This window comes from Salmo salar, chromosome 03, assembly GCF_965601325.2.
Source record: "Salmo salar chromosome 03, fSalSal1, whole genome shotgun sequence".
NCBI classification, from domain to species: Eukaryota; Metazoa; Chordata; class Actinopteri; order Salmoniformes; family Salmonidae; genus Salmo; species Salmo salar.
Window position 1 is genome coordinate 27,825,977 of NC_138293.1, and position 24,842 is coordinate 27,850,818.

General features: G+C 43.0%; 1 protein-coding gene across 2 annotated transcripts in view; it reads right to left on the bottom strand.

Annotated features, from left to right (window-relative positions):
• Nucleotides 1-24,842, bottom strand: part of LOC106599307 (catenin delta-2) — a 103,844-nt gene that overhangs the window by 43,496 nt on the left and 35,506 nt on the right. For both annotated transcript variants that reach the window (XM_014190470.3, XM_014190471.3), the window contains 7 exons: nt 15,807-15,841; nt 14,825-14,941; nt 12,406-12,551; nt 11,687-12,227; nt 10,675-10,818; nt 7,668-7,914; nt 4,107-4,163 (listed from right to left, as the gene is read on the bottom strand). In XM_014190470.3, coding sequence (XP_014045945.3) covers nt 4,107-4,163; nt 7,668-7,914; nt 10,675-10,818; nt 11,687-12,227; nt 12,406-12,551; nt 14,825-14,941; nt 15,807-15,841 — 1,287 coding nt within the window. The remainder of the gene's footprint in view (nt 1-4,106; nt 4,164-7,667; nt 7,915-10,674; nt 10,819-11,686; nt 12,228-12,405; nt 12,552-14,824; nt 14,942-15,806; nt 15,842-24,842) is intronic.

A 24,842-nucleotide genomic window follows, 5' to 3' on the forward strand; every position in this document is an offset into this window, starting at 1 on the left:
GAGGACTAAAATGGTAGCTTTTAACTTTAAACGCCACTCATTTTGTAAGAGCGCATGCTATTGTAGTCATTTTCTCAAGGTCTCCCTCATGTCATCTCTAAAAATCATACGGCAAAACGTTCCAGCTTGGCAGTGGAGCTGAGGCTCAGGCTGAATCCCCTCAGTAGTGTAAAATATGGCGACTCACTGGATTGAAACTAACTCCTAGGGTTGCAGACAGCTCGTCATTCGGGGCTTTGTTCAAAAGCAGCCAGGTGAACTTATCTGTCGGCTCCATAGCTGGGAACATTTGCACCAGAATACAGAATGCCATTCTTGAAGCGATCAAACAACCTCCCCCCCACCAAATTAAATAGTTATAAATGATATATTCTAAATGCATGGTTGGGCATTGTAATTAAAGACCATGGGAATGGGGTATACATTTTAACTGAGTATGTTGTTGACTACTGTCTTGGGCCCAAATTATATTTCCTAAGACTTGAGGCTTGTTCAATAGAGTGAACAATAGAGACACGTCAAAACTGTAAGCAACCCCAGCTGCCTTCCACCACAGAGAAATGACACAGAGGGAAAGGAAACATATTATTGATGACTCATGCAATCACTCGAATAAACAGACAGACAGGGGCCTTTCAGATTGGAAGACACACACACAGTCGTTCAATGTGCAGGACTTCGTTCTTCGGCAAAAGGTGATATCAGATGTAAAAACACAATGTAGTTCTATTGTCGATGAGACACAATGATGTAAAAATCATCCAACAAACATGATCGAAAACATTTAGGATTAGTTTGGTTCAGCTTCACAATAAAGAAAAAGTATACAATCTGACAGACCTTTACAATGTGACAGATGTTACAGAGCTGACCGATCCATTCCAATACTAATGAGTTCCATCGTAGAAATATGTTAGTATCTGTAATTAACCATGTGTTAACTTGGCCACAATATCAGATGATGACTGGTTGTGCAGAATTGATAGACAAGACTGAAGAGCAGCTAACGGTATAAACATTGTACAAGTGAACACGGTTGAAGTGCGATAGTCCATGTAATTGCCCTCGTTCAATGTTCGAGTTTAGTTTAGCCATTCAAGTGTGGACGGCGTTTAAACAAACACTTTCACGAGCAACTTGCTTCTCTGCTTCCTTTGTTGCTTTAATCCATCCACAGTCCTCCTGTCTAAACACTATTGGATAGACGCTATCAATGAGCTCCATAGACTAAGCTTTTAAAAGCACGATAAAGTGCTAAGGGTTAAATGCTGTACATGTGTTCACCTCCACAATGTGAGCATTGTCTCCGTGCCATAGCTTTGGTAAGAATGCATACACACACTGCCAGTTATGGTTCCTGGGTTTATTTATGAGCCATACTTTGCTATCACGCATACCATACAAGACAGTACCATCATACAGTATACTTTGCATGATAGAAGACAGCACTTACATTACAACTACTTAACATACAGTGCATTCAGAAAGTATTCAGACCCCTTGACTTTTTTCACACTTTGTTGCATTACAGCCTTGTTCTAAAATGGATTAAATACATCTACACTCAATACCACATAATGACAAAGTGAATAAACAGGTTTAGACATGTTTGGAAATGTATAATTTTTAAAAGAAATACAGAAATACCTTATTTACATAAGTATTCAGACCCTTTGATATGAGACTTGAAATTGAGCTCAGGTACATCCTGTTTCTATTGCTCATCATTGAGATTGGTTGGAGTCCACCTGTGGTAAATTCAATTGATTGGACATGATTTGGAAAGGCATACACCTGTCTATATAAGCTCCCACAGTTGACAGTGCATCTGCAGCATTGAATGTCCCCAAGAACACAGTGGCCTCCATCATTCTTAAATGGAAGAAGTTTGGAACCACCAAGACTCTTCCTAGAGTTGGCCGGCCAGCCAAACTGAGCAACCAGGGGAGAAGAACCTTGGTTAGGGAGGTGACCAAGAACCCAATGGTCACTCAAACAGAGCTCCAGAGTTCCTCTGTGGAGATGGGAGAACCTTCCAGAAAGACAACCATCTCTGCAGCACTCCATCAATCAGGCCTTTATGGTAGAGTTGCCAGACGGAAGACACTCCTCAATAAAAGACACATGACAGCCGGCTTGGAGTTTGCCAAAAGGAACCTAAAGGACTCTCAGACCATGAGAAACAAGATTCTCTGGTCTGATGAAACAAAGATTGAACTCTTTGGCCTGAATGTCAAGTGTCATGTCTGGAGGAAACCAGGCACCACTCATCACCTGGTCAATACCATCCCTACAGTGAAGCATGGTGGTGGCAGCATCATGCTGTGGAGATATTATCCAGAGGCAGGGCTGGGAGACTAGTCAGGATCAAGGGAAAGATTAATGGAGCAAAGTACAGAAAGATCCTTGAAAACCTGCTCCAGAGCGCACAGGACCTCAGCCTGGGGCGAAAGTTCCCCTTCCAACAGGACAACAACCCCAAGCACACAGCCAAGACAACGCAGGAGTGGCTTTTGGACAAGTCTCTGAATGTCCCAGCCAGAGCCCGGACTTGAACCCGATCAGGGCATCTCTGGAGAGACCTGAAAATAGCTGTGCAGCGACGCTCCCCATCCAACCTGACAAAGTTTGAGAGGATCTGCATAGAAGAATAGGATAAGCTCCCCAAATACAGGTGTGCCAAGCTTGTAGCGTCATACCCAAGAAGACTCGAGGCTGTAATTTGATCGCTGCCAAAGGTACTTCAACAAAGTACTAAGTAAAGGGTCTGAATACTTATGTAATTGTGATATTTCATTGTTTTTGTATATACACTTGCAAACATTTCTAAAAACCTGTTTTAGAATAAGGCTGTAACGTAACAAAATGTGGAAAAAGTGAAGTGGTCTAAATACTTTTCGATTGCACTGTACTTTGAATCCCACACATCACTGTAGTCTTGGGGATAAGACTGCAAAAGGGGGGGCTTAAACATCGCAGGTTGGCATTTATTGGGATGACTCATACTGGAAGCAGCTCTGCAGGCTAGTGACTAGCTGGCACATCCACAAAGTCTTAAAATCTGATTTTAAACCTAAACCTAACCCTAACTTGAACCCTAACATTAACCATACTGCTAACCTTATGCCTTAACCTTATATTAAAACCAATTTTTACGATAGGCTATGTAGCCAATTTTGACTAAGCAGCTGGCCCATCTAGTGGAAATCGCTCAGCTCTGCCTCCAGCACAAAATTCATCCCAATAAATGTCAACCTGCCCCCCCAAAAATCGCCCATAAAACGTATCATGTGCTAATCTGTATGGATTACCAGTCAGTGAATGGGAATCCCATATTGTTTCTACTAGCCTATGTGGGCCATAGATGTCGGTCAGTCACACTCCACGATATATCATGTATGTACTAAAATTTGTATTAGTTGAGAAAGATTGCATAAAGGGAGAATGAACACATTCTGCAAAAGTGACATTCTAAACTCCTGGATTCTGCCCTCAAATACTGAACAAGTCTCAGTAAATCTTGGGATGATGAAGCACATTTCGAAAACCATGAGTGAAAAATGATGATGAAGGATGTAAAACGAAGAAGAAAATGGATGAGCGTTGGACAATACTGTCACTATCCTACAAACACAATCAGCAAGTACCCGTAGCCTACCCAAAAAGCTTCTAACTGCTGTCAGAAAACCCTTATAGCTTAATTCACTAAAGAGTGACAAATGTCACAATGTCACATCTTTACCATCAAATACTAGATAAGCCTGAAAAGTAAACTTGAGAAACTTTAAGCCAAATAGATACATAAGCCTAATGTATACTGTGTATTTGTGAGAAGGGAATATAATATGTTGGACATGGACCCCTAGTGCAACCTTTACCTGAGCTCAATTGGAAGTAAAGTTAATAACACAGCTATTAATCTCACAGTGAAGGAGCTACTTTAAGTAGTTGGGAATCAGAAGACAATGCAATGGAAAATATAATTGAACTATTCTCATTCATGCTCTTTCATTGGTAAGGAGATGTGCCTGGCATTTTGTGCAGTAGACATGAAAGACAGATTCAGTGAATAAGAGATAGAAATACGTAAATAAATGCTGGATTACTTTGTCATTCTTTGCTCGGCTTGATTTTGATTCCAGACAAGGAATTCAGGGTCGTACCTATCAGGAGACAGGCAGAAAGAAAAAAAAGGTAGGTGGGTGTCTCGCACAAAGGAGCTTGACAAGAATAAAATACTCATTTGACTGTCTTTCTTAACACTTTTCATATTACACATTTACACTGGATTCAGAACATGCACTAGATGATTTGATTGTGGTCGATGGGAGTCCATTAAGGAGGGGGTCTTACAAAAACCAAGAAACGTGAGGATCAATAGCAGAGGTGCATAAAGATGGCAGCCCCATGCACTTACCACGCATTCCTTGTATTGCTGCCGGCAATTTGAAAAAAAACCCGAAAAAGTAGATTGTGCTGATTTATTGGCACATTGAATGATGTCGCACGCTGTAGTTCAAAAGCTCAGCGGATAATGCTAAAATAATAATAACCATTTTCTATCAGCTAGACCAATTAAGGATTGTTCCGTCACCAGAAGCATTATCATGGTTTGTGGAGAGACCCGTTCTAGCAATCGTATTATTGTCTTACTTACATCTGGATAGGTGTTTAAAGAATAAGCTTTCCTATGGTTTAGGATTCTCTGCTAAATAGTGACATTGATTATACCCTGCAAACAACCATTGACCATTCAGAAAGTTGTAGCCCTTTCCTGCAGTCAAATGACCAAATCACCCTCACGTGGACTCATGGGTGGAATGTTATTCATATTTTTCAGAATTAATAAACTATCATTTTTGTATTCTAATTTTTTTATCCGGTGCTTCTATGTCAAACGCTTTTGTTATATTTCAGTCTTCTGTGATGTATATAAAGTGTAATATTGGGATGCAAACTCAAAATTGAATACATTTCAACACTACACTGAGTGTACAAAACATTAAGGATGCCTGCTCTTTCCATGACATAGACTGACCAGGTGAATCCAGGTGAAAGCTATGATCCATTATTGATGTCGCTTGTTAAATCCACTTCAATCAGTGTAGATGAAGGAGAGGAGACGGGTTAAAGAAGGATTTTTAAGCGATGAGACAATTGAGACATGGATTGTGTATGTGTGCCATTCAGAGGGTGAATGGGCAGGACAAAAGATTGAAGTGCCTTTGAACGGGGTAAAGGCGCACCGGTTTGCCAAGCGCACCGGTTTGTGTCAAGAACTGCAACGCTGCTGGGTTTGGAGTGGGAAGCATTGGAGTCAACATGGGCCAGCATCCCTGTTGAACGCTTTCGACAGCTTGTAGAGTCCATGTTCTCAATATCAAGGAAGGTGTTCCTAATGTTTGGTATACTCAGTGTATATCTGACATGGTACAGGCGTCTTCTTTTTTTAAGCCCATAACCATGTGTGTGAGGTGCATACTATCGTTTCCAAGTATATTTGTTTAAGACGACCAAGAAACACTCTGTGTGACCCTGATTTAGCCCACTGCAGTAAAAGGTTTTAACTTCCAGATACATGCAACTGCCAAAATAAAGGAGTAAATGAGGGATACAATGTACTGTATATTGAAAACAGGTACTTCCACACAAGTGTGGTTCCTGAGTTAATTAAGCAATTCACATCCCATCATGCTTAGGGTCTTGTATAAAAATGCCCAGTTGCCCATTATTTTGGCTACCATGAAAGACGGGTCACAAAGGACCATAGGGGGTTTAAAGAGTGTGTAGGTGTGGGTGTGTGTGTGTGTGTGTGTATGTATGTGTGGGTGTGTGTCTCAGTCACCAGATCTCAACCCAGTTGAACACTTATGGGAGATACTGGAGCAGCGCCTGAGACAGCGTTTTCCACCACCATCAACAAAACACCAAATGATGGAATTTCTCATTGAATAATGGTGCCACATCCCTCCGATAGAGTTCTAGTCACTTGTAGAATGTATGCCATGGCGCATCGTAGCTCTTCTGGCAGTTCGTGGTGGCCCAACGCCCTATTAAGACCCTATATAGGTGGCACGACTTCCGCCGGAGTCGGTCACTCTCCTTGGTCCCTCTCCTTGTTCGAGCGGCGTTCGACGTCACCGGCCTTCTAGCCATCACCGATCCACTTTTCAATTTCCATTTGTTTTGTCTTTGTTTTTAACACACCTGGTTTCAATTCCCCCCATTACATGTTCATTATTTAACCCTCTGGTTTCCCCCATGTTTGTGTGCGTGTTTGTTTTATTGTAAGGCTGTATCTGACGGCTGGTATTATTGTTTCCGGGTTTTGTTATTACGCCCGTTTATTTCGTGGTACCGGTATTTTTCCAGCACCATAGTATTGTGTTTATACTGGTGTTTTTTTCTTGAATGAAATACCTTGTCCACGCATCTCAGCTCTCCTGCGCCTGACTCCTTTCACCAGTTACCCACAGCCTTGACAATAGGTGATTCCTTTATTTTGGCAGTTACCTGTAGATAGTCAACTAAATAAAACATCCTTAATTGTGGTTAAGTATTTGTTGAGTAAAACATTGTTTCGCTTGCTGATTTTGAACATTATTCATTAAAACACTTAATCAATTTCTGTAATTTCATTGCTTCGCTATGCCCAATATTGGCCTAGTTTTTCCACAATGAATTGAAATGAAGAAAGATTGGAGAACTGTTTTGGTGAGACCCACCCTTTAACAATAATGAATATGAAGTAGCCAAATAAAAGAGAAGACCTTCTCATTTGGAGATTACTGTAATTGACTGTGCATGTTGTGAAGTTGGTTGCATTCAGTCAATGCAATGCATCATCACAAGTAAATCCACTGAAAGAGTGTGCAAACGTCAATGTAATGCCAGAGCTACAGCAGAAAGGTGCAATGTGGAAAAGGAAAGAAACTAAAATAAACAAACAGTACAGGGATGGTGAATGAAGAAAACGGAACAGGAGAAATCAGTAATGAAATTGTAGAGAATGCAAACACAGATTCCTGTATTCCTGTTTTCTCTGATAACTCTTTAATTATTGTGTATTCCTAGTGATTAAACATGTTGTTGTTGTTATCGGCATTGACAGTACGGTTTTTATATTCGCTCTAAAGGAATAAACTCCTTGATCAGACCCAAACAAAAGCAACTCTGATTGTACAGCGATACAGCCATACAGCGTATCAATCTAGGCTCTCCCAGTGAAACACTTTATGACACACACACACACGCACACACACTCACACGCTCACACACACACACACACACGCACACGCACACGCACACGCACACGCACACACACACACACACACACACACACGCACACACGCACACTCACACGCTCACACTCACACGCTCACACTCACACACACACGCACGCACACACACTCACACGCTCACACTCACACACATAAACGTGTCAACAACACAATGTGAGAGGGAGAAGGTAAGGTTTAACACAAGCTTCATGTGCCCTCCAAATAATAGTGGTGGTGTCATTTAAGGCATAGTGGTACCGACAGGACTTCAAATCAAACTGAGGAGATATTGTGAGGCTGTGATGTGATGTGGACGTGTGCTCCATACTCAGTGGCCTGACTGAAAGAGAAGAGAGGTGTGTTTTAAACTGCTATAGCGGCACTTACCTGGGATCCTTCTGGATACTGTCGACAGAAGGTGAGCGGGCCAGTGCGGCCTCTGGGGGAAGGGCGGGGCCAGACTTGCTGTAGGGAGACTCGGTAGACGGGCAGAACTGGAGGGTGCGGTACGGGTTGGCGTAGTCCGCAGCCGAGGCAGTGGCAAAGCTGCTTCTCTGGTACGGCAAAGTGCCTGAGGCGTTCTGGCTGCCTGTACGCTGCAAAGGGGTGGAGTCAACACCAGGGGAAGACGGGGCTACGGCAGGAGGGAAGTAGGGACAGAGAAGAAAGTTCAGGACCTGTTCACAAAACTGGTTTACTGGGTCTAGGCAGAGGAATGAGTAAGAACACACAGTGAGAAGAGAAACGGAACAGCCAACCACCAGAGAAATAAGAGGGGAACAAGAAGGAAAAAAGCAAAGTCAAAAGAAAGCCAAAAAGGATAATTTCATTGAATTCATTTCAATACTTCCCAGCAGCCCTACTAAGAAACTATAATATAGGAAGAAAACCAGAAAAATAAAAAAGTGTCCGAAAAATACGCAAATGTATGTGTCAGGAAAAAATGCTAACTTTCAGGACAGTTATCTTATATGAATTATGACGAATGAATGCACCAAATGTCACTTTGTCAAATTAAAGTTAGTGCTTTGTCAAATTAACCCATAATAAAAATGGCCATGACAAGAAGTGGGCATTCTGTAGATAGATGACTATTCACTCTAATACGACCCAACAGATTGATCTCGCTCAGAATATTGAAAGGGCTTTGGTCAGCATTTCACTGTGAAAAGTATTTTTATTTTTTTACAACATTGTGTTTTCATAATCTACCTGAGTGCCATGACCTTGAACACAGAACACTTTCATTTCCAGAGAGTATTATGTTGTTAAAAATCAATGTCAGAAGGATTCATTGGGGACAGTGATGAATAGCTAACGATTTCATATCAAACAAAGTCCAAGGAAGGCCTCTGATAACTATGTTTTCTGTCTGTGAAGACTTTGCTTTTTAAGAAAATCACTGACAGGTACTAGCTGAAAATCATCTATAAGAGCCTACATAAATGCACATACATACATACATACATACATACATACATACATACATACATACATACATACATACATACATACATACATACATACATACATACATACATACATACATACATACATACATACATACATACATAAGGGCCTATATAAGACACTCACTCCTCTTATATAAATGTAATTCAATGCTATTTTGAACATATAAATGTTAGGGAAAAATAGCTTCAGCAAAGCCTTGGATTGAAACACTATTCTCTCACTTATTGCCACGCATCTCGATGTATCTCTAAAGCACTTGAACTGTGAGTCCAGTCCGAAAGCATCCACTACCGTGCTGCGCTGCACGCATTGGCCGAGATGCTTCTACTGATGATCCTGACCATGTAGGTAGAAGGCCTCTATCTATCTCTGAGGAGCACTGCCTGCCTGTCAGCTTCAGCCAGTGTGAGAGGTGGATAGAGTTACAGTGTAGCAGCTTTTACACGACTCCCTCCTCCCTAAGAGCCATGACCTAGGCTCCACACATTGAAACCTTCCACATGAGCAGCTCGTAGTTGTACTATAGTTGGATAAATGGAATATCAGACCAATTCACATTGGATGAATGTTGTATGAGGGTTGGAAATGTATATAATCACAGAAACAAATGGTGTCCCATCCCAATTTTGTTAAGTGATATTTTTATGTTAGTTATGTATTTGATGTTGATGCAACGTTTTTTGGACAACCAAATGAGCAAAAAACAACATTAAACCGCTAGATGCGAAATTTTGCCCAGACGGTTGCCTGAAGGGGGTGAAAGATGGGGCGACAGGCAGCCTAGAGGTTAGAGCGTTGGGTCAATAACCAAAAGGTTGCTGGATTGAATCCCTGAGCTGACAAGATAAAAATCTGTACTTCTGCCCCTGAACAAGGCCGTTAACCCACTGTTCCCTGGTAGGCTGTCATTGTAAAATAAGAATTTGTTCCTAACTGACTTGCCTAGTTAAATAAAGGTTAAAAATAAAATAAAAGATTAGGTTGAGCCTGAGCAGAGGATGGATACAGGACTGTACAGAAGGCTGTGAGGATATGAGCCAACAGCCTTCATGCACAATCTGTACCATCTCAACCCATGCTCAATGAAACACCAGTAAGAATCACAGTATTCCCTCAGGTCTTTCATAATTTAGTCGCCTGCAGTCTTTACAAACAGGAAGCAAGATTGTAACTCAAATTCCCTAGCCTTAAGGAAACTACAAAGCTTTTCAGATCGTATAGTAGGATATCATCATATGCAGTGACGTGAGGCGGAATATCTGTGGAGGGGGTACACATACTCATTAAAGAAAGCATTAGGCTAAATACTGTGGAATGCATTTTTCAACGCTTGAGTTTAAATTCTACGGGAATAATTTAGATTTATTTCTGTCTAATATCTAATTATCTAATGTTATGTGATTGTGATTGCTATCAAGATACTAATCGGATTTGCATAACTGAAAAATTGAGATAAACGATCTGATGGAGTGATAAAAACGCTAATGTTGTTTTTGATCATTAGCGTTATTTGCAGGAAAACCACAGTTTAAAGGCCCACCTAAGTTCCACCTGAATAATAAGCTAAATGTGGGGAATTGACTGTTGAAATACCTGATTCCTTACCTTTTGGGCTTGCTGTGTTCGCTTAATTCCCATCTAATTCTGACATTATACAATGTATCGTTGCTTTAAGTAAATTCTCCCTATCAAGGATTAATCAAGTGCTGACACAGAACTTCAAAGAACCAATAAAATATAAGTATCTACTGAGAATGCATTTGGCTCTTGAACCTCTCCTTGAATGATAACCCTCTGAAACCAACAGTGGAATATTAACATTTAGTTGGTCAAAAGAAGTAGGTGAGCCTGACAAAAGCCTAGTCAAATATAAGGGGATGCCCAGCGCAGCAGGGCAGGGGCTCTGGACCATCTCACTCACCCTGGTTCTGATTGAGACTCCTGATAGAAGGCTTCTGGTAGACCCTGTCCTCGTAGATGGGGTCAATGTGGTGCTCAGGAGACTGGAGAGGTCGCAGCTCTGAGCCCAGGTGACTGTGCTGGCTGCTATAAGAGCCCCTGGATCCTGAACACCACAACAAAAACATAGGAAACATCATTACGTGGTTCCAAACCACAGGAGGCTAGTGGCACCTTAATTGGGGAGGATGGGCTCATAGTAATGGCTGGAACAGAATAAATGGAATGGTATTGAACACATGGTTTCCATAAAACCAGCAGCCTCCTGTGTTCCAAACATGGTTAATAATATCTAGTATTAACAAGTCTATTAACTACAGCATTTAGAGTCATTTGAGAAAACATATATAAATAAAAGACTGCTGAGCCCAAAGAAAAAACACCTATTTATAGACATGATATATACACTGAGGGTACAAAACACTATGAACACCTGCTCTTTCCATGACATAGACTGGTCACGTGAATCCAAGTGAAAGCTATGATCCCTTATTGATGTCACCTATTAAATCCACTTCAATCAGTGTAGATGAAGGGTAGGAGACAGGTTAAAGAAGGATGTTTAAGCCTTGAGACAATTGAGACATGGATTGTGTGTGTTCCATTCAGAGGGTGAATGGGCGAGACAAAAGACTTAAGTGAATTTGAACGGGGTATGGTAGTAGGTGCCAGGCGCACCAGTTTGTGTCAAGAACTGCAACGCTGCTGGGTTTTTCACGCTCAACAGTTTCCCGTGTGTATCAGGAATGGTCCACCAGCCAAAGGACATCCAGCCAACTTGACACAACTGTGGGAAGCATTGGAGTCAACATGGGCCAGCATCCCTTTGGAACGCATTCGACACCTTGTAGAGTCCATGCCCCACGAATGTAGGCTTTTCTGAGGGCAAAGGGTGTGCAAATCAGTATTAGGAAGGTGTTTTTAATGTTTTGTATATAAAGACAGTTTCTCTCTGTCTGAGCCTGTGCACCCACCTGCCAGGCTGCCAGGCCTCCCGAGGGTGGCGTTTGCATACAGCTCGTGGGAGATCTTGTACTGGTCCGAGGAGTGCTGCATGCGCTTGGTGGGGGACAGGGTAGCGTAATTACCCACGGTAGAGCTGAATTGATGGAGTGGGGATGAGCCCGAGGCGTTGCCTGAAGAGGCCATGTGCAGCGGGGAAGTGGAGGACAGCCCAGCAGACCCAACCACCATGTTTATGGGGGAGCTGGTGCTGTAGGACTTGGCCAGCCGGCTGGGGGACTGCTTGGGCGAGGAGACCCGCTGCAGGGTGGCGTAGCTGGGCATGTCAGATGCAGAGCCCAGGCGCTGAAGCTTGGTGGGCGAGCCCACGGCCTGCATGGAGTGGGGGGAGCTCACACGTTGAGCAGGCAGGGTGGAGCAAGAGTAGTACATGGAAGGAGTTGGCGGGGCGTCAGGCATGTGGAAGGCGCTGCCATGGCCCTGGGCAAACGACTCTCTGGACTGGGAGGAGTCTATACTGGCAGCCAGCTGGGCCGCACGGCTAGACGTCACCTGGAGAAGCACAGAAATAACCTTAGATCTTACACCTACATCACATGCCATATTGAAATCCAGACTATACAGCAAAGAGTCTAAATTATCATTGACTGACGCAATCTAGGAGCCCGTTCCAAATGGCACTCTATTCCTTAGTCCACTACTTTTGACCAGGGCTCTAAGTCTCACCCACCTGGTTGTAACTGTGGACTGCCCCTCCCACCTGGCCACTGCGGGGCAGGGCCTCTAGTGCCTGGTTGCTGAGGTAACCGGCTGGGTAAGAGAGTGAACCATCCTGATTGTTGAGCTGCAGTGCACTCTGGGATAGCAGGCCTTGTCCTGTTTAGGGCAGAGAGAATAGTGGAGCTGAAATATTGAGACAACCTCTTACCCTCTGTCTCTATATCCCCCACACTCTCTTTTACTAGTCTCTCTCCCAGTCTCTCTCCCAGTCTCTCTCCCAGTCTCTCATATGACGTCTGATGGTTGAATGTTGATGTACTGTGGGGTCTTTAAAATTCAAATACTTTCTCTCTGCTTTTCTCTACACCTACCTTTCTACCGAAATACCTCTCTCTCTCTCTAAGACCCAGAAATGGAGAGAGTAGGGCATGCATAATGGATCAGGAGGAACTGGGAGTTACTGAGCACAAGTGATTCAGAATGAGGCCAACACTAAAGGTTTGCCTTCAATTCAAATAGTAACACTAACGTCAGCATTTTATTTTCATAGGCCTATATTTTTATTACATCAGCAATAGGATTCAGTATATTATATTTTGTATAAAAGACACAGTTGTAAGAGTTGTAAATCGAAATAGAATTACCGCACACACAAAAACAAATCAAATGCACTCTACACTACAGTATAATAGTATACTATTTTCCGCGATATAGCTGTGAGTGCTGTGCGTGTCACTAAGTAAAATGCTGTGAACCTGTTTCCGTGTGACCTGTTTCAGTGCACTACACTGCTCAAAGGTCTGTGAGACTTCCTCCCTTGACTGCCTTCACACCTTCCTCTGCTTTTACTCTCACATCCACGTTGTTCTGGCAACACCGGCCTCATTTTCACATTAGCGTGGAGGCACTGGCAATTTGTGCCCAATAACTGCCTCTGGCACACACACATGTGCATGCATCACACACACACACACACACACACACACACACACACACACACACACACACACACACACACACACACACACACACACACACACACACACACACACACACACACACACACACACACACACACACACACACACACACACACACACACACAATCTGTCACCCAAACACGCAAAGACACACAGTCTTTCTCTCTGTCATTAGCACTGAAAATGCTGTCATAAGTGTCTCTATTGTTTAACATTCATATAATAGCGGCTGTATGAAAATGACCACGGAAATGTTTCTGCGACCACTTCGGGCTGTTAAGTTATTGAGTATTTCCTAAATACAGAAATCATGTCAACGGAAGTGAATCTTTGGGAGAGGATTTCAGGAAGGAAAGTGAATATTGCAGGAGCTTTCATAGGAGAGTTCATTTGTGGTGTGTGTGGTAGAGTCAAGTAGTCTAGCAGACCAGAGGAATATCCCTGGGGTGGTGATCGCTCTGGGTGCCTGAAATATACAGGGAGGGGTTCCTTTATTCATCTAGTCTACGACCTGCATTCTGTATCAAAACATTTCAATATTTCATCAAGATGCTATTTTTAGCCTCACTACTCGAGAGGGGAGTAAGATGGATGTGCTGTGCACATTAGTGTGAAAACACAGTCTATGAGACGTGCACATGCACGTACGTACACACACAGACGTGCCAAAACACACACAAGTACTATCTGAAAATGTTCTCCCTTTCTAGCCCCAAAACTCCCTGCACTTTTCAACAGATTGAATATGAACGCGTTTGATTTTGCGGTGGCTGATTCGAAACTGTGTTCCTCGTACACGTGTGTTCTCTGTTATGCCCGAAGGAAGCCGCTGACACCTCGGCGAGACATCATTTCCATATCAAACCCTTGACATATACTGAATCTATCCTGACAGATAATACTCTCTCAGTGGCTCTTAGTGGAAAGATGAAGATCATTGCTTGGATCAAATGAAGTGAGGGCATTTGGGTTCAAAAGAGAAAGGAAAACAACTGTTTCGAATGCAGAAGGCAGAGGTGATAAGAGACAAACACCTGCGGTATATAGTTCCTGATTGAAACATTCACTGTCATTGACATCACTCTGGGCTCTACAAAAGAGAGACCTATCACCTAGCATTTCTGTATCTGGGGGATTTTGTACAGATCATTCTTGACATTTTTCTTGACATTTATTTGGAATATTGATAAGCGTAATCAGTTCTAAAAATGTCTAAGTTAAAAAAGTGTTGCAGTCAACTTAGCTTTCATTTGGCACATGTCAAGCTATTTGTCTATTTCTAGTGAATTTGAAAATATCTTCACTATAGTAAGGATACGATGTAATTCAGCTCTGAAATCAAATCACTTTATTCACAATGTTTCTGCTGTTTTAAAAGGTGCTAAACAATATACCTAAAAGTAAGTAAAAAAAAGAATCTGCACTGCATAAGGTGAGGAGCGTCCTTACTGTCGCCAGCGGAGAATTCCTGGGAGTCAAGTATCCCAGATTCCTGGAGTGACCTAATGCAGGAGTCCACCAGCTCCAAGCCGGTCGTCAGTTCTTCCTCAATGTCCTTCTGTCCGTCTGCGGAGACACAGCAATGAATAGAGAAGCAGGATTAGTGTTCAGTTACCTTAAAAAGAGGTTAGAGTTTACTACAGACACACTCTGACGGCCAGGTGGTAGTGACCATGCTAGATAAGCAAAAAGCTCCTGACTATACACTGAAATGTGTCTCTGCCGTGCCGTACCTTCTCCTTGACTATCTGTTTGTCCTTACCTACAGTAACTGACATACTTGTCCTCTGTCTAGTGTCATCAGTATGGCAAAGAGTGCCAAGGCGTTAAGGCCTTACACAAGAGGTTTAAGATCAGGATTAATCTCTCATCTAAGGCTGAGGCTACTGGCAGCAGACACTTAGTCCTCTACCCTATTAGAGTCATGATGATGATTACTGGTGTTTTAACTCCGGGATAATTCTGTTTGTGCAACATTTTTATAATCTCATCCAAAACATCAGTGGAACTTTCCCAGAGTCGATGACTAAGGAGAAGCAGGAGCAGCAGAATCCTGAGCATGACTTGCAGTCATAAATTCTTTGACCACCGCCGCTTCAATGATCAAATCCAAGACTACCTGTGTTTGATACTTCAGAAGACAAAGGTGTGTTCCGTCGTTCATGCTTTGCTCTAAGCCCATCGATATAGTCTCAACTAGACATGCAAATTTCACGCCGGACTGACAAGACAGAACAGCAACAAAGCTGTGTCTATCTGACAAATGATGACAGCTGTCCACACCTAGGAGCTAGGCACGGTCCACTCCACTCTACTCGCAAGATACACCTATCATTTCAAAGTATGCAACTCAACTGAGGTTGTCGCGTGCTCTGTGACATAACTGTGACATAACACAGAACTACATGCGCGGGATGTAAAACGTACGTACCTTGGTTATTCCAGCGAAACTTCTCATCTGCTGAACTGAAAGAAAGAACGAAACAGAGCATGGTCAGAATAGGAAAAACAGCAAACCATCTTCCTCTGCCGTAGCACTTTAATGGCCCAGCCTTGAGCATTACCTGGTGACTGGGACATTTTCATTTAAAAACAAAAATCTCCAGGAATTCAGTACACGTCCACATGAACTCACTGTAATATATGTGTACCTCGCAAGGAGAATTCCCTGTTTAGAGACAGAGAGGGAGGATAAGGTTTGGGTGAGATGCCGCTACCGTAACACTTGGCTCTGTCCCCAGTCTGTATGTCCGTGTGGCATCACTAGGTTACAGTACTGTAGAGCAGAGATTACTGGGAGTGGGGCTGACTGTAGGGATCCCTTCCTCCTTTAGTCTGGTCAACATGGTGTATTCTGTCAGAGTAGCCCAGCCAGCCAGTGCAGCACTAAGCCTGAACGGGGTCTCCCTGCAGGGGGAGGGGAGTGGGGTACACAACACGTGGTCTTGGGAGGAGAAGCTTTCAAAGCCGCCACTGCCCCTCTCTCTCCTCTCCCCCATTGTCGACCACCCCTTCCTATTCCTCTTTTCCCCACAGAGGCGCCACCCACCCCTCCCCCGACACACCATAGAAAAAAAACATCCCGGGCCTCTACTGCCCCTCTTCCCATGGGCCATGGGGCAGGTGACACATATTAACAATGTAGCCATGAAAACACCACCTACAGGAGCAAGGCAAGGTCACACAAGACCAAATTAACACATAACAATGAACTGCAACTCACTGCTGTTTATAGAGACCATCAGTATTGTCTGTAATGATTCTGCCAGCATTTTGAGGTTACAGACAGGGGTGTTTCATTTTATGTAGGCTACATTTCTAATTCTACATGAGTGGAAAATGGCTCCACACTGAGAAATCAACTGGCTTCCCTCTTATCAGAGCAGAGATGTAGCACTCACTTCTGTCATCATGAAGTGCTTTGAGAGGTTAGTTAAGGATCATATCACCTCTACCTTACCCGACACCCTAGACCCACTTCAATTTACTTACCGCCCCAACAGAGCCACAGATGATGCAATCGCCATCGCACTGCACACTGCCCTATCCCATATGGACAAGAGGAATACCTATGTATGAATGCTGTTCATTGACTATAGCTCAGCATTCAACACCATAGTACCCTCCAAGCTCATCATTAAGCTAGGGGCCCCTGGGTCTTAACCTCGCCCTGTGCAACTGGGTCCTAGACTTCCTGTAGGGCTGTCCCCAGGTGGTGAAGGTAGGAAACAACACCTCCATTTCGCTGATCCTCAACACAGGGGCCCCACAAGAGTGCGTGCTCAGCCACCTCCTGTACACCCTGTTCACCCATGACTGCGTGGCCACGCACTTCAGTAGTACGCCTGATTACCAACAGTGACGAGACAGCCTACAGGGAGGATGTAAGGGCCCTGGCGGAGTGGTGCCAGGAAGATAACCTCTTCCTCAACGTCGGAAAAATAAAGGAGGCGATTGTGGACTTCAGGAAACAGCAGAGGGAGCACGCCCCTATCCACATTGACGAGACCACAGTGGAGAAGGTGGAAAGCTTCAAGTTCTTCGGCGTGCACATCAATGACAATCTGAAATGGTCGACCCGCACAGACAGTGGTGAAGAAGGCGCAACAGCGCCTCTTCAACCTCAGGAGGCTGAAGAAATTTGGCTTGGCCCCTAAGACCCTCACAAACTTTTACAGATGCACAATTGAGAGCATCCTGTCGGGCTGTATCAACGCCTGGTACGGCAACTGCACCGCCCACAACCGCAGGGCTCTCCAGAGGGTGGTGCGGTCTGCCTGCTCTCCAGGACACATACAGCACACGATGTCACAGGAAGGTCAAAAAGATCATCAAGGACATCAACCACCCGAGCCACGGCCTCCTAATATTTATATATTTCGTAATTCCATTCTTTTGCTTTTAAATTTGTGTGTATTGTTGTGAATTGTTAGATACTACTGCACTGCTGGAGCTAGGAACACAAGCATTTCACTAAATCCGCAATAACATCTGCTAAATATGTGAATGTGTCCAATAACATTTGATTTGATATGCACAGAATGCTTCTTCAGCAAGCCAGCAAGCGCTGAGACCCCTAGAGAGTGTAGTTCTTCCTAATGTCGTATTACCTCTAGGTGTTGATGCAGTCAGCCCAATACACTTGTGTCCCCCATGGACCGGCTTGTACATAAAACATCCTCCATTCAGGCTGCAAAGTCAGTTTCCTCCTAAACTATATTTAATAGCTCGTCGGTGGGAAGAAAACAAGAAAATATGCGTACTGTCTTAATAAAACACAATTCTCAACCACCATGCTAGGGTGGCTAATGCTACGTCCTGATGTTGCGGTACGCCTTCAGCAAAGGATAAACAGACTCACGCGGTATGCAACATCCAAAAATGGTGGCGGAAAATGTGTTTTTATAAGATGCAAAGTTTTAGTCTGATCCAATGAACCATTGCATTACTGTTCAAAATGTTGTATCAAGTCTGCCCAAATGTGCCGAATTGGTCAATTGATACATTGTTAAGTACATAACCGTAGAGAACATACAAAAATGATATGGTCATAAAAAAATATAGATGTTTACACACTGCCAGAAATGTAATAAATGATGGATAATTCGCTTCCCTACAGAAAATATACTAAACTTCTCACCTCTAGATGTGGGGTGGGGAGCAGACACAGCAGGGGTTCAAACTGTAGAACCCAGTTCCTACATTTGAATATAAAAATGGATTTTATCAAACAACTATGCTACATTTTATCTCTGGGACCCACAGGATGACAAATCAGAGCAAGATTACTGAATGTAAGTACATTTATTACCTTCAGTTGTGAATGTATCAAACCAGTTGCCATGATAAAAGTTTTTTGTTGTTGTGCACTCTCGTCAAACAATAGCATGGTATTTTTTTCACTGTAATAGCTGTGAAAATTTAACAGTGCAGTTAGATTAACAAGAATTTCTGCCCATATAAGACAAGTCTATGTCTTGGAAATGTTCTTGTTAATTACAACGTCATAATAATCACATTAGTGCACGTTAGCTCAACTGTCCCGCGGGGAGGGGGGACTCATCCCGTAGAGGTTAAGGAGGAAACTGACACCTTTGCAGACAGAATTTAGCATGTTTTATGTATGAGCCGGTCTGTGGGGGACACGAGTGTATCACTGGCTGAATACATTAAAGTAGGACGTAAGATGACAAACAACATAAAAGGAATAATAGTGCCATCCTGCGGCCGGTTGGGCTACCAGCCAGCAGCCTTAATCATTTACATGGGCCAATATGTTGATGTAGTCGCTAAACCGGGGCCGTCAAACGGAGCAAGCTGGCATTTATTGGGATGACTCATGTACTGGAGGCAGCTCTGCAGGGTAGTCACTAACTAGCACAGCCACAAAATCTGATTTTAAACCTAACCGTAGCACTAACCACACTACTAACCTTATGCCTAATCCTAACCTTAAATTAAGACCAAAAGGCACATTTTTGTTTTCATGCATAGACAGACTTTTCCACTGGCCCATCTAGTGGAAATCGCTCGGCTCTGCCTCCAGGACAAGATTCCTCCCAATAAATGTCAACCTGCTCACATATGGACTATTATGTCAGATAACCACACTGGGATCGATGGGAGATTATCTCTGATCTGGAGCACACAAACAAAAATCATAATAACTATGGATTCACTGGAAATGGGAGCTTGAGATGGGTATCGAACTCCGCTGCTCCTCCATCCCTTAATCAATGTGAGAGTATCAGAGCGATGGCCTGCCCAGCGCTAGCTGCCTCAGAGCTCAGACGCCACTGTTATCACCAGGCTAAATGGTCATTCACCGGCCCTTTGGCCAAGTAGAAGCTGCTATATCATCCAATTGATTTCTCCTCTGCAGAGTGTGAGAGGATTCATATTGTGAGGCTGTCTCTGTTTACATTGGGGTGAAGAATTGCCAGAGAACACAAATGCCATATGTTAATAGGGGCTCTGCATCGGCCGCGAGTGCTCATTCATCACACGCTCTTTATTGAACTATACACACACACACACAGAACCGCACCGAAACAGGGCACGGGAGGAAGAGAGGAGAGGGACAGTGTTTTGGGCTTGAGTGGCCTTTCACAGAGACACTCTGCTTGTCTTAAAGGATGGATGATAATAACCAGTACCTCCCATCTCACTCCTGTGTTTGCCTCAATAGTTTCCCACAAATGTTGGAACTTCATGTTGGTTACCATGGCATACCTGCTTGCCTACATCTCAGTCTGCAAGCTCTAAAACAACTAGCCTATACAGAGACATGACTGGACAGAAATAGAAACCGTAACAACCCACTTTCATCCCCGATATGTTGCATCTAACATTCTTTATTCCACAATCTTTCTAAGCTCTGCGTGCAAACGGCAGGTTAAAACCTACCTTTAAATAGCTAATTGAACTTTAGCTCAAAACTGTTTCTCATATTGATTTACTACTACACAATCAATCTAGTCTGGCTGGATAATTAACTATAAAAGAGAGAGTAATTGATAGTGTGATTAACTGGTGCTGCAGCTGCAGGTCACTGTCTATATTCTAACAGTTTCTCACCGTTAATCACACTACTTTTATGGAGATGTGCTGGATATTGAGAGACAATCAAGGGCCCGGTTACATTCCCATGATGAGATTGTTAATATCAACCCTCTCTCGTATAATTATGTTGGTGGTAATTAAGAAAATATACATACTGTAAATAAGCTATTATTATAGTAGTAAAGTGTGGAGCAAAGTGTGTGTGTGTGTGTGTATTGGAATGTTAGTGCTGAGAGAAGCACTGTAAACTGAGGACAGGAAGAGGAAGGTTGAGTTCAGTGTTAGAGCAGTTAAAGATAGAACTGTAACGAATGGCTTGTAAAACCAGAGGAGGTTATGCAGCGTGGCAGCAGGGCAGTCGAACACTCTCCTGTTTCAACATCCCTGCTCTGTAGGCCCATGTCTTTGACTTTTATTTGAACAGGGAGTCACCATTGAGACAAAGGTCTCTTTTGCAAGGGAGCACCAATGGAGCCCTGCTACTGCACTCCTCAAATTGCCTGCTTTCTCTACAGCTCCCTCCCTCCCCCTCACTGTATATACAGTACAGTGAAGGAACATTGAACAACATTTTCCCAGTACAAACCCTCTCTCCCACAACATGCATGTGGAGGAATGCATTGCATTCACATCATGCCTGGCATGAGAGCTCATCAGAAGCTTTCCTATTTCTTCTGTGCAAATACTGTACAGATGAAAGCATCAATATTTCAATGTGCCTCGTGTGGCATTTGGATACCGCAACTTACAATCCTCCAATGCAGATCTTGATCAATCATTCATTCAAATGGGTCTGAGGAAGGAGGAGGAGTAGTATTCCCATTCCCAACCACTGCCCCCCTTATGTGTGAGAGGCTGTGACAGTGTAGAGAATATGCAGGGAGCAATCCATTGTTCTCTACAGATGAATGTGAAAGGAGAAACCAGAAGGGATCACGGCCTGAGCAGGCCAAACACTACTAGGTTTCACAGTGGCAGGCCCACACAGAGGACAGAGGAGGACGCCCTAATATGCAATAGTGGAGCTGCTCACTGACTGGAGAGTGGAGAGATGACAAATCTAGTACAAAGTAGTCCCCCACTCTATTCTATAAAAAGGCATAGCACCTGTCTGACAACCTTGTTATGCTGTAGGATAGAGTGGGAGACTACTTTGTCCTAGTAACATCTAATGGTGGCAGTGGGCATGGAGTTCAACATTATGTGATTAGATAGAAATAGCAGAGTAGCTAAACACATACTATTGTGCTTAACTAAATTGTTAGGATATCTATTTCTGCAGGTTGGCCGCCCCTCTCATTTGAACAGAGAGTATGTTGCCAACAGTGAGAGTGAGACTAAAAGAGGGTCTTTAAGATGCTTGAGAGAGGGGTATGGTTTTACCTCATCACTTACATCCTTCCCACTCAGTGTAGTATCCACTCAGTGGGCGCTGCGCTGCACTGGTGGTGTCAGTGTCATGATGAGAGGGATTCCATGAGATGGTACAAATGAGTACATCCCAAAGGCAGTCATTCACTAAAAGAGCTGAGACACCCCCAGCATCCATTACAAAGAGCGAGAGAGAGAGAGAGGAGAAAGAGAAGAGAGAGAAAGAAGAGAGAGAGAAGAGAGAAAGATGAGAGAAGAGAAAGAAACAGAGAATGGCTTAGCCACAGTGAATAAAGCCAGAGATAGTGGATAGAAATCCGGTCATTTTATCTGTTCAATAAACACATTTGGAATCCAATTATAATGTGTTTCTTTTTTTTTTCTCCTCGTCTTGGATAATATATTTTATCAGGACTGGGCACAATGGGGACTTTATCCCTAGTGTGCACTAGTGCATTGAAATAATAGATTGAAAAACACTAGAGTGAGAAGCTGGGGCCTGTGACTGTGAGAAGAGGTAAACAGCCCTGATGGAAATGAATTCTCCCTCATTTAAATCCCAGGAGAAACAGATCAACTGGGGGAAATCTGCTGAGTCAAGGAAGTGGGAAGCTTCGTTACGGTGAAGGTTCGCCAGGCAGTTCCTGTGAGGAAGGAAGGAAAGAAGCCAGGCATGTCCTTGGATCGCCATGGTGACTCTTAATTACTTGTTACCTGCGCAGATAGAACACTCTTACTACATCCCAAATAGCACCCTATCCCCTAAGTAATGCACTACTTTTGACAGGGTAGTGCACTATATAAGGAACAATGTGCCGTTTGGGATGCTGAAACTCTCTCCGAATAGGAGATCAATGCTGTATTTCAACACAATCTGGAACCAACAAAACAGTATTTCCCACAGGCTTCAGATATAGGTCGTTTTCAATAAAACGTCAAAATACGTTCGATTTGACTGCTGGGGGGACAAGGAGACCCCCAGCTCCGCTAAAACAATAACTACAACCTAAAACTTCTTACCTAGGAATATTGAAGACTCATGTAAAAAGGAACCACCAACTTTCATATGTTCTCATGTTCTGAGCAAGGAACTTAAACGTTAGCTTTCTTACATTTCACATATTGCACTTTTACTTTCTTCTCCAACACTTTGTTTTTGCATTATTTAAACCAAATTGAACATTTCACTATTTATTTGAGGCTAAATTGATTTTATTGATGTATTATATTAAGTTAAAAGAAGTGTTCATTCAGTATTGTTGTAATTGTCATTATTACAAATAAAAATAAATGAAGAAGAAAAAAAAGCGGCCGATTAATCGGTATCGGCCTTTGCTGGTCCTCCAATAATCGGTATCGGCGTTGAAAAATCATAATCGGTCGACCTCTAGTCTGTTTCTTTGTGTTTTTGGTCTTGGCTAGCTTAATGTTCCGGTCGATAACGTTAACTAGCTAGCACTCACTCAAGTGGCTGCTAGCATCGTCATGAAAAGGGGCATGAGGGAAGCCCTATATTACATGTTTCTAAGTAGTTAGAACGCTAGGGAGCAGGCAATGTTGAAAAGTAATCTTTAGACATGTTGTACTTTTCTTAAATGTTGTTTTGTAATTCACTAAAACAATCAGACAACATATAAATTGTTTTTGAAAAAGGTCACATTTTGCTGTGAGCCAATGGGCTAACCTAGGTAACCACAGGTTGTTTTCCCCACAGGGTCGTGACGTTCCATCTAATACCGGGGGGGTCTATTGGCAATAATAGGTTTTATAAAGCTCATAGTCCAGGATTTATCATGTTGATGGTAACAACCTAGATGCTTCAGTAACCTCGGCCATAGCTCAGAAACACACAGGTCTATCTTAGGCATTAGGAGTTTTTGGATATAGCATAGTGGTGTGCAAAACCTAAGCTTCCTCTGTGGAAGTTTGACTATTTCCTTTCATCTCAACACTTTCACTAAAATTGGATTTCTGCAATTGGTCTCCCTTAATTAGTTTGAATAAATCACATTTCCCTTTGTTAGGGACCTATCTGTGTTCCTGCTGTTTGATTTCACTGTCAGGTTGAGGGGGTTTCTATTATCTGAATGTTAGCACTGAAGACACCTACTGTAACTGCCCAGGTGCCTCTGGCCAATTCGTTTTGAGACCTGAGGACTCTGCCTATGTGTCTATATCACATACACCAGGCACCGCCATTTATAACTCTCAATGAGGAGGAGTGTGCTGATTAGAGGTTCTGTATGATGAACACTAGGAGGTCCGACCAAATTGTCTCTGGTGAACCTTTAAATTGGGGAAATTGAATTCATATCCTGCCAAATTGGACCCACTTTGTTATAATGGTCCAAGAAGAAATGAGACTGAATCAAACGAAGAGCCATGTTGGTTCTCACCATGAGATTAGCTCTGTTGCAGGCTCATCCTACTGAGCCACCACCCTTCCACTTGGCTGGCTCTGGGTGTGACAGAGACAGACCACTGGTACCCGGGCAGAGAGGAACAGTCTCTGGCAGACACACAGATGGAGGCTAAGCTGTGAAATGGTTTTGAACTGGAGCTCTTTGCTTCATTAAGAGATCTCTGCCATATTCGTTATCAGTTGTGATGAGCGCAGGCCAAGCTATATTATTGAGTGGCAGATATCCAGAGATATATTTAGGATGGCTCAGTGAGAGAATCAGATCCAAGATGGCAGTGTCTCGATCACACTTTCCATTCTAACTCACAGTGCACCCATACAAAAAAAACATGTCAAATTTGCAGTTTCAAATGTGAAATAGCTGTTTTCACATTAACTTAAATTTCACGTGTAACCATATTTTCACATGTATTAAATTTAAAGTTCACATGTTAACACCATCTTTTCACGTGAGGAGATTTTTTTTTAAATCACCTCATGTGAATTACAGTTTCACATGTGAAATGTGAGGTTTCACATTATTAAAAACTTTCACGTGTGATAATCTCCCTTTCACATGTGGAATTGTAAGTTCACATGTGAAAAACAATCACCCAATCCATCACCTCTTTC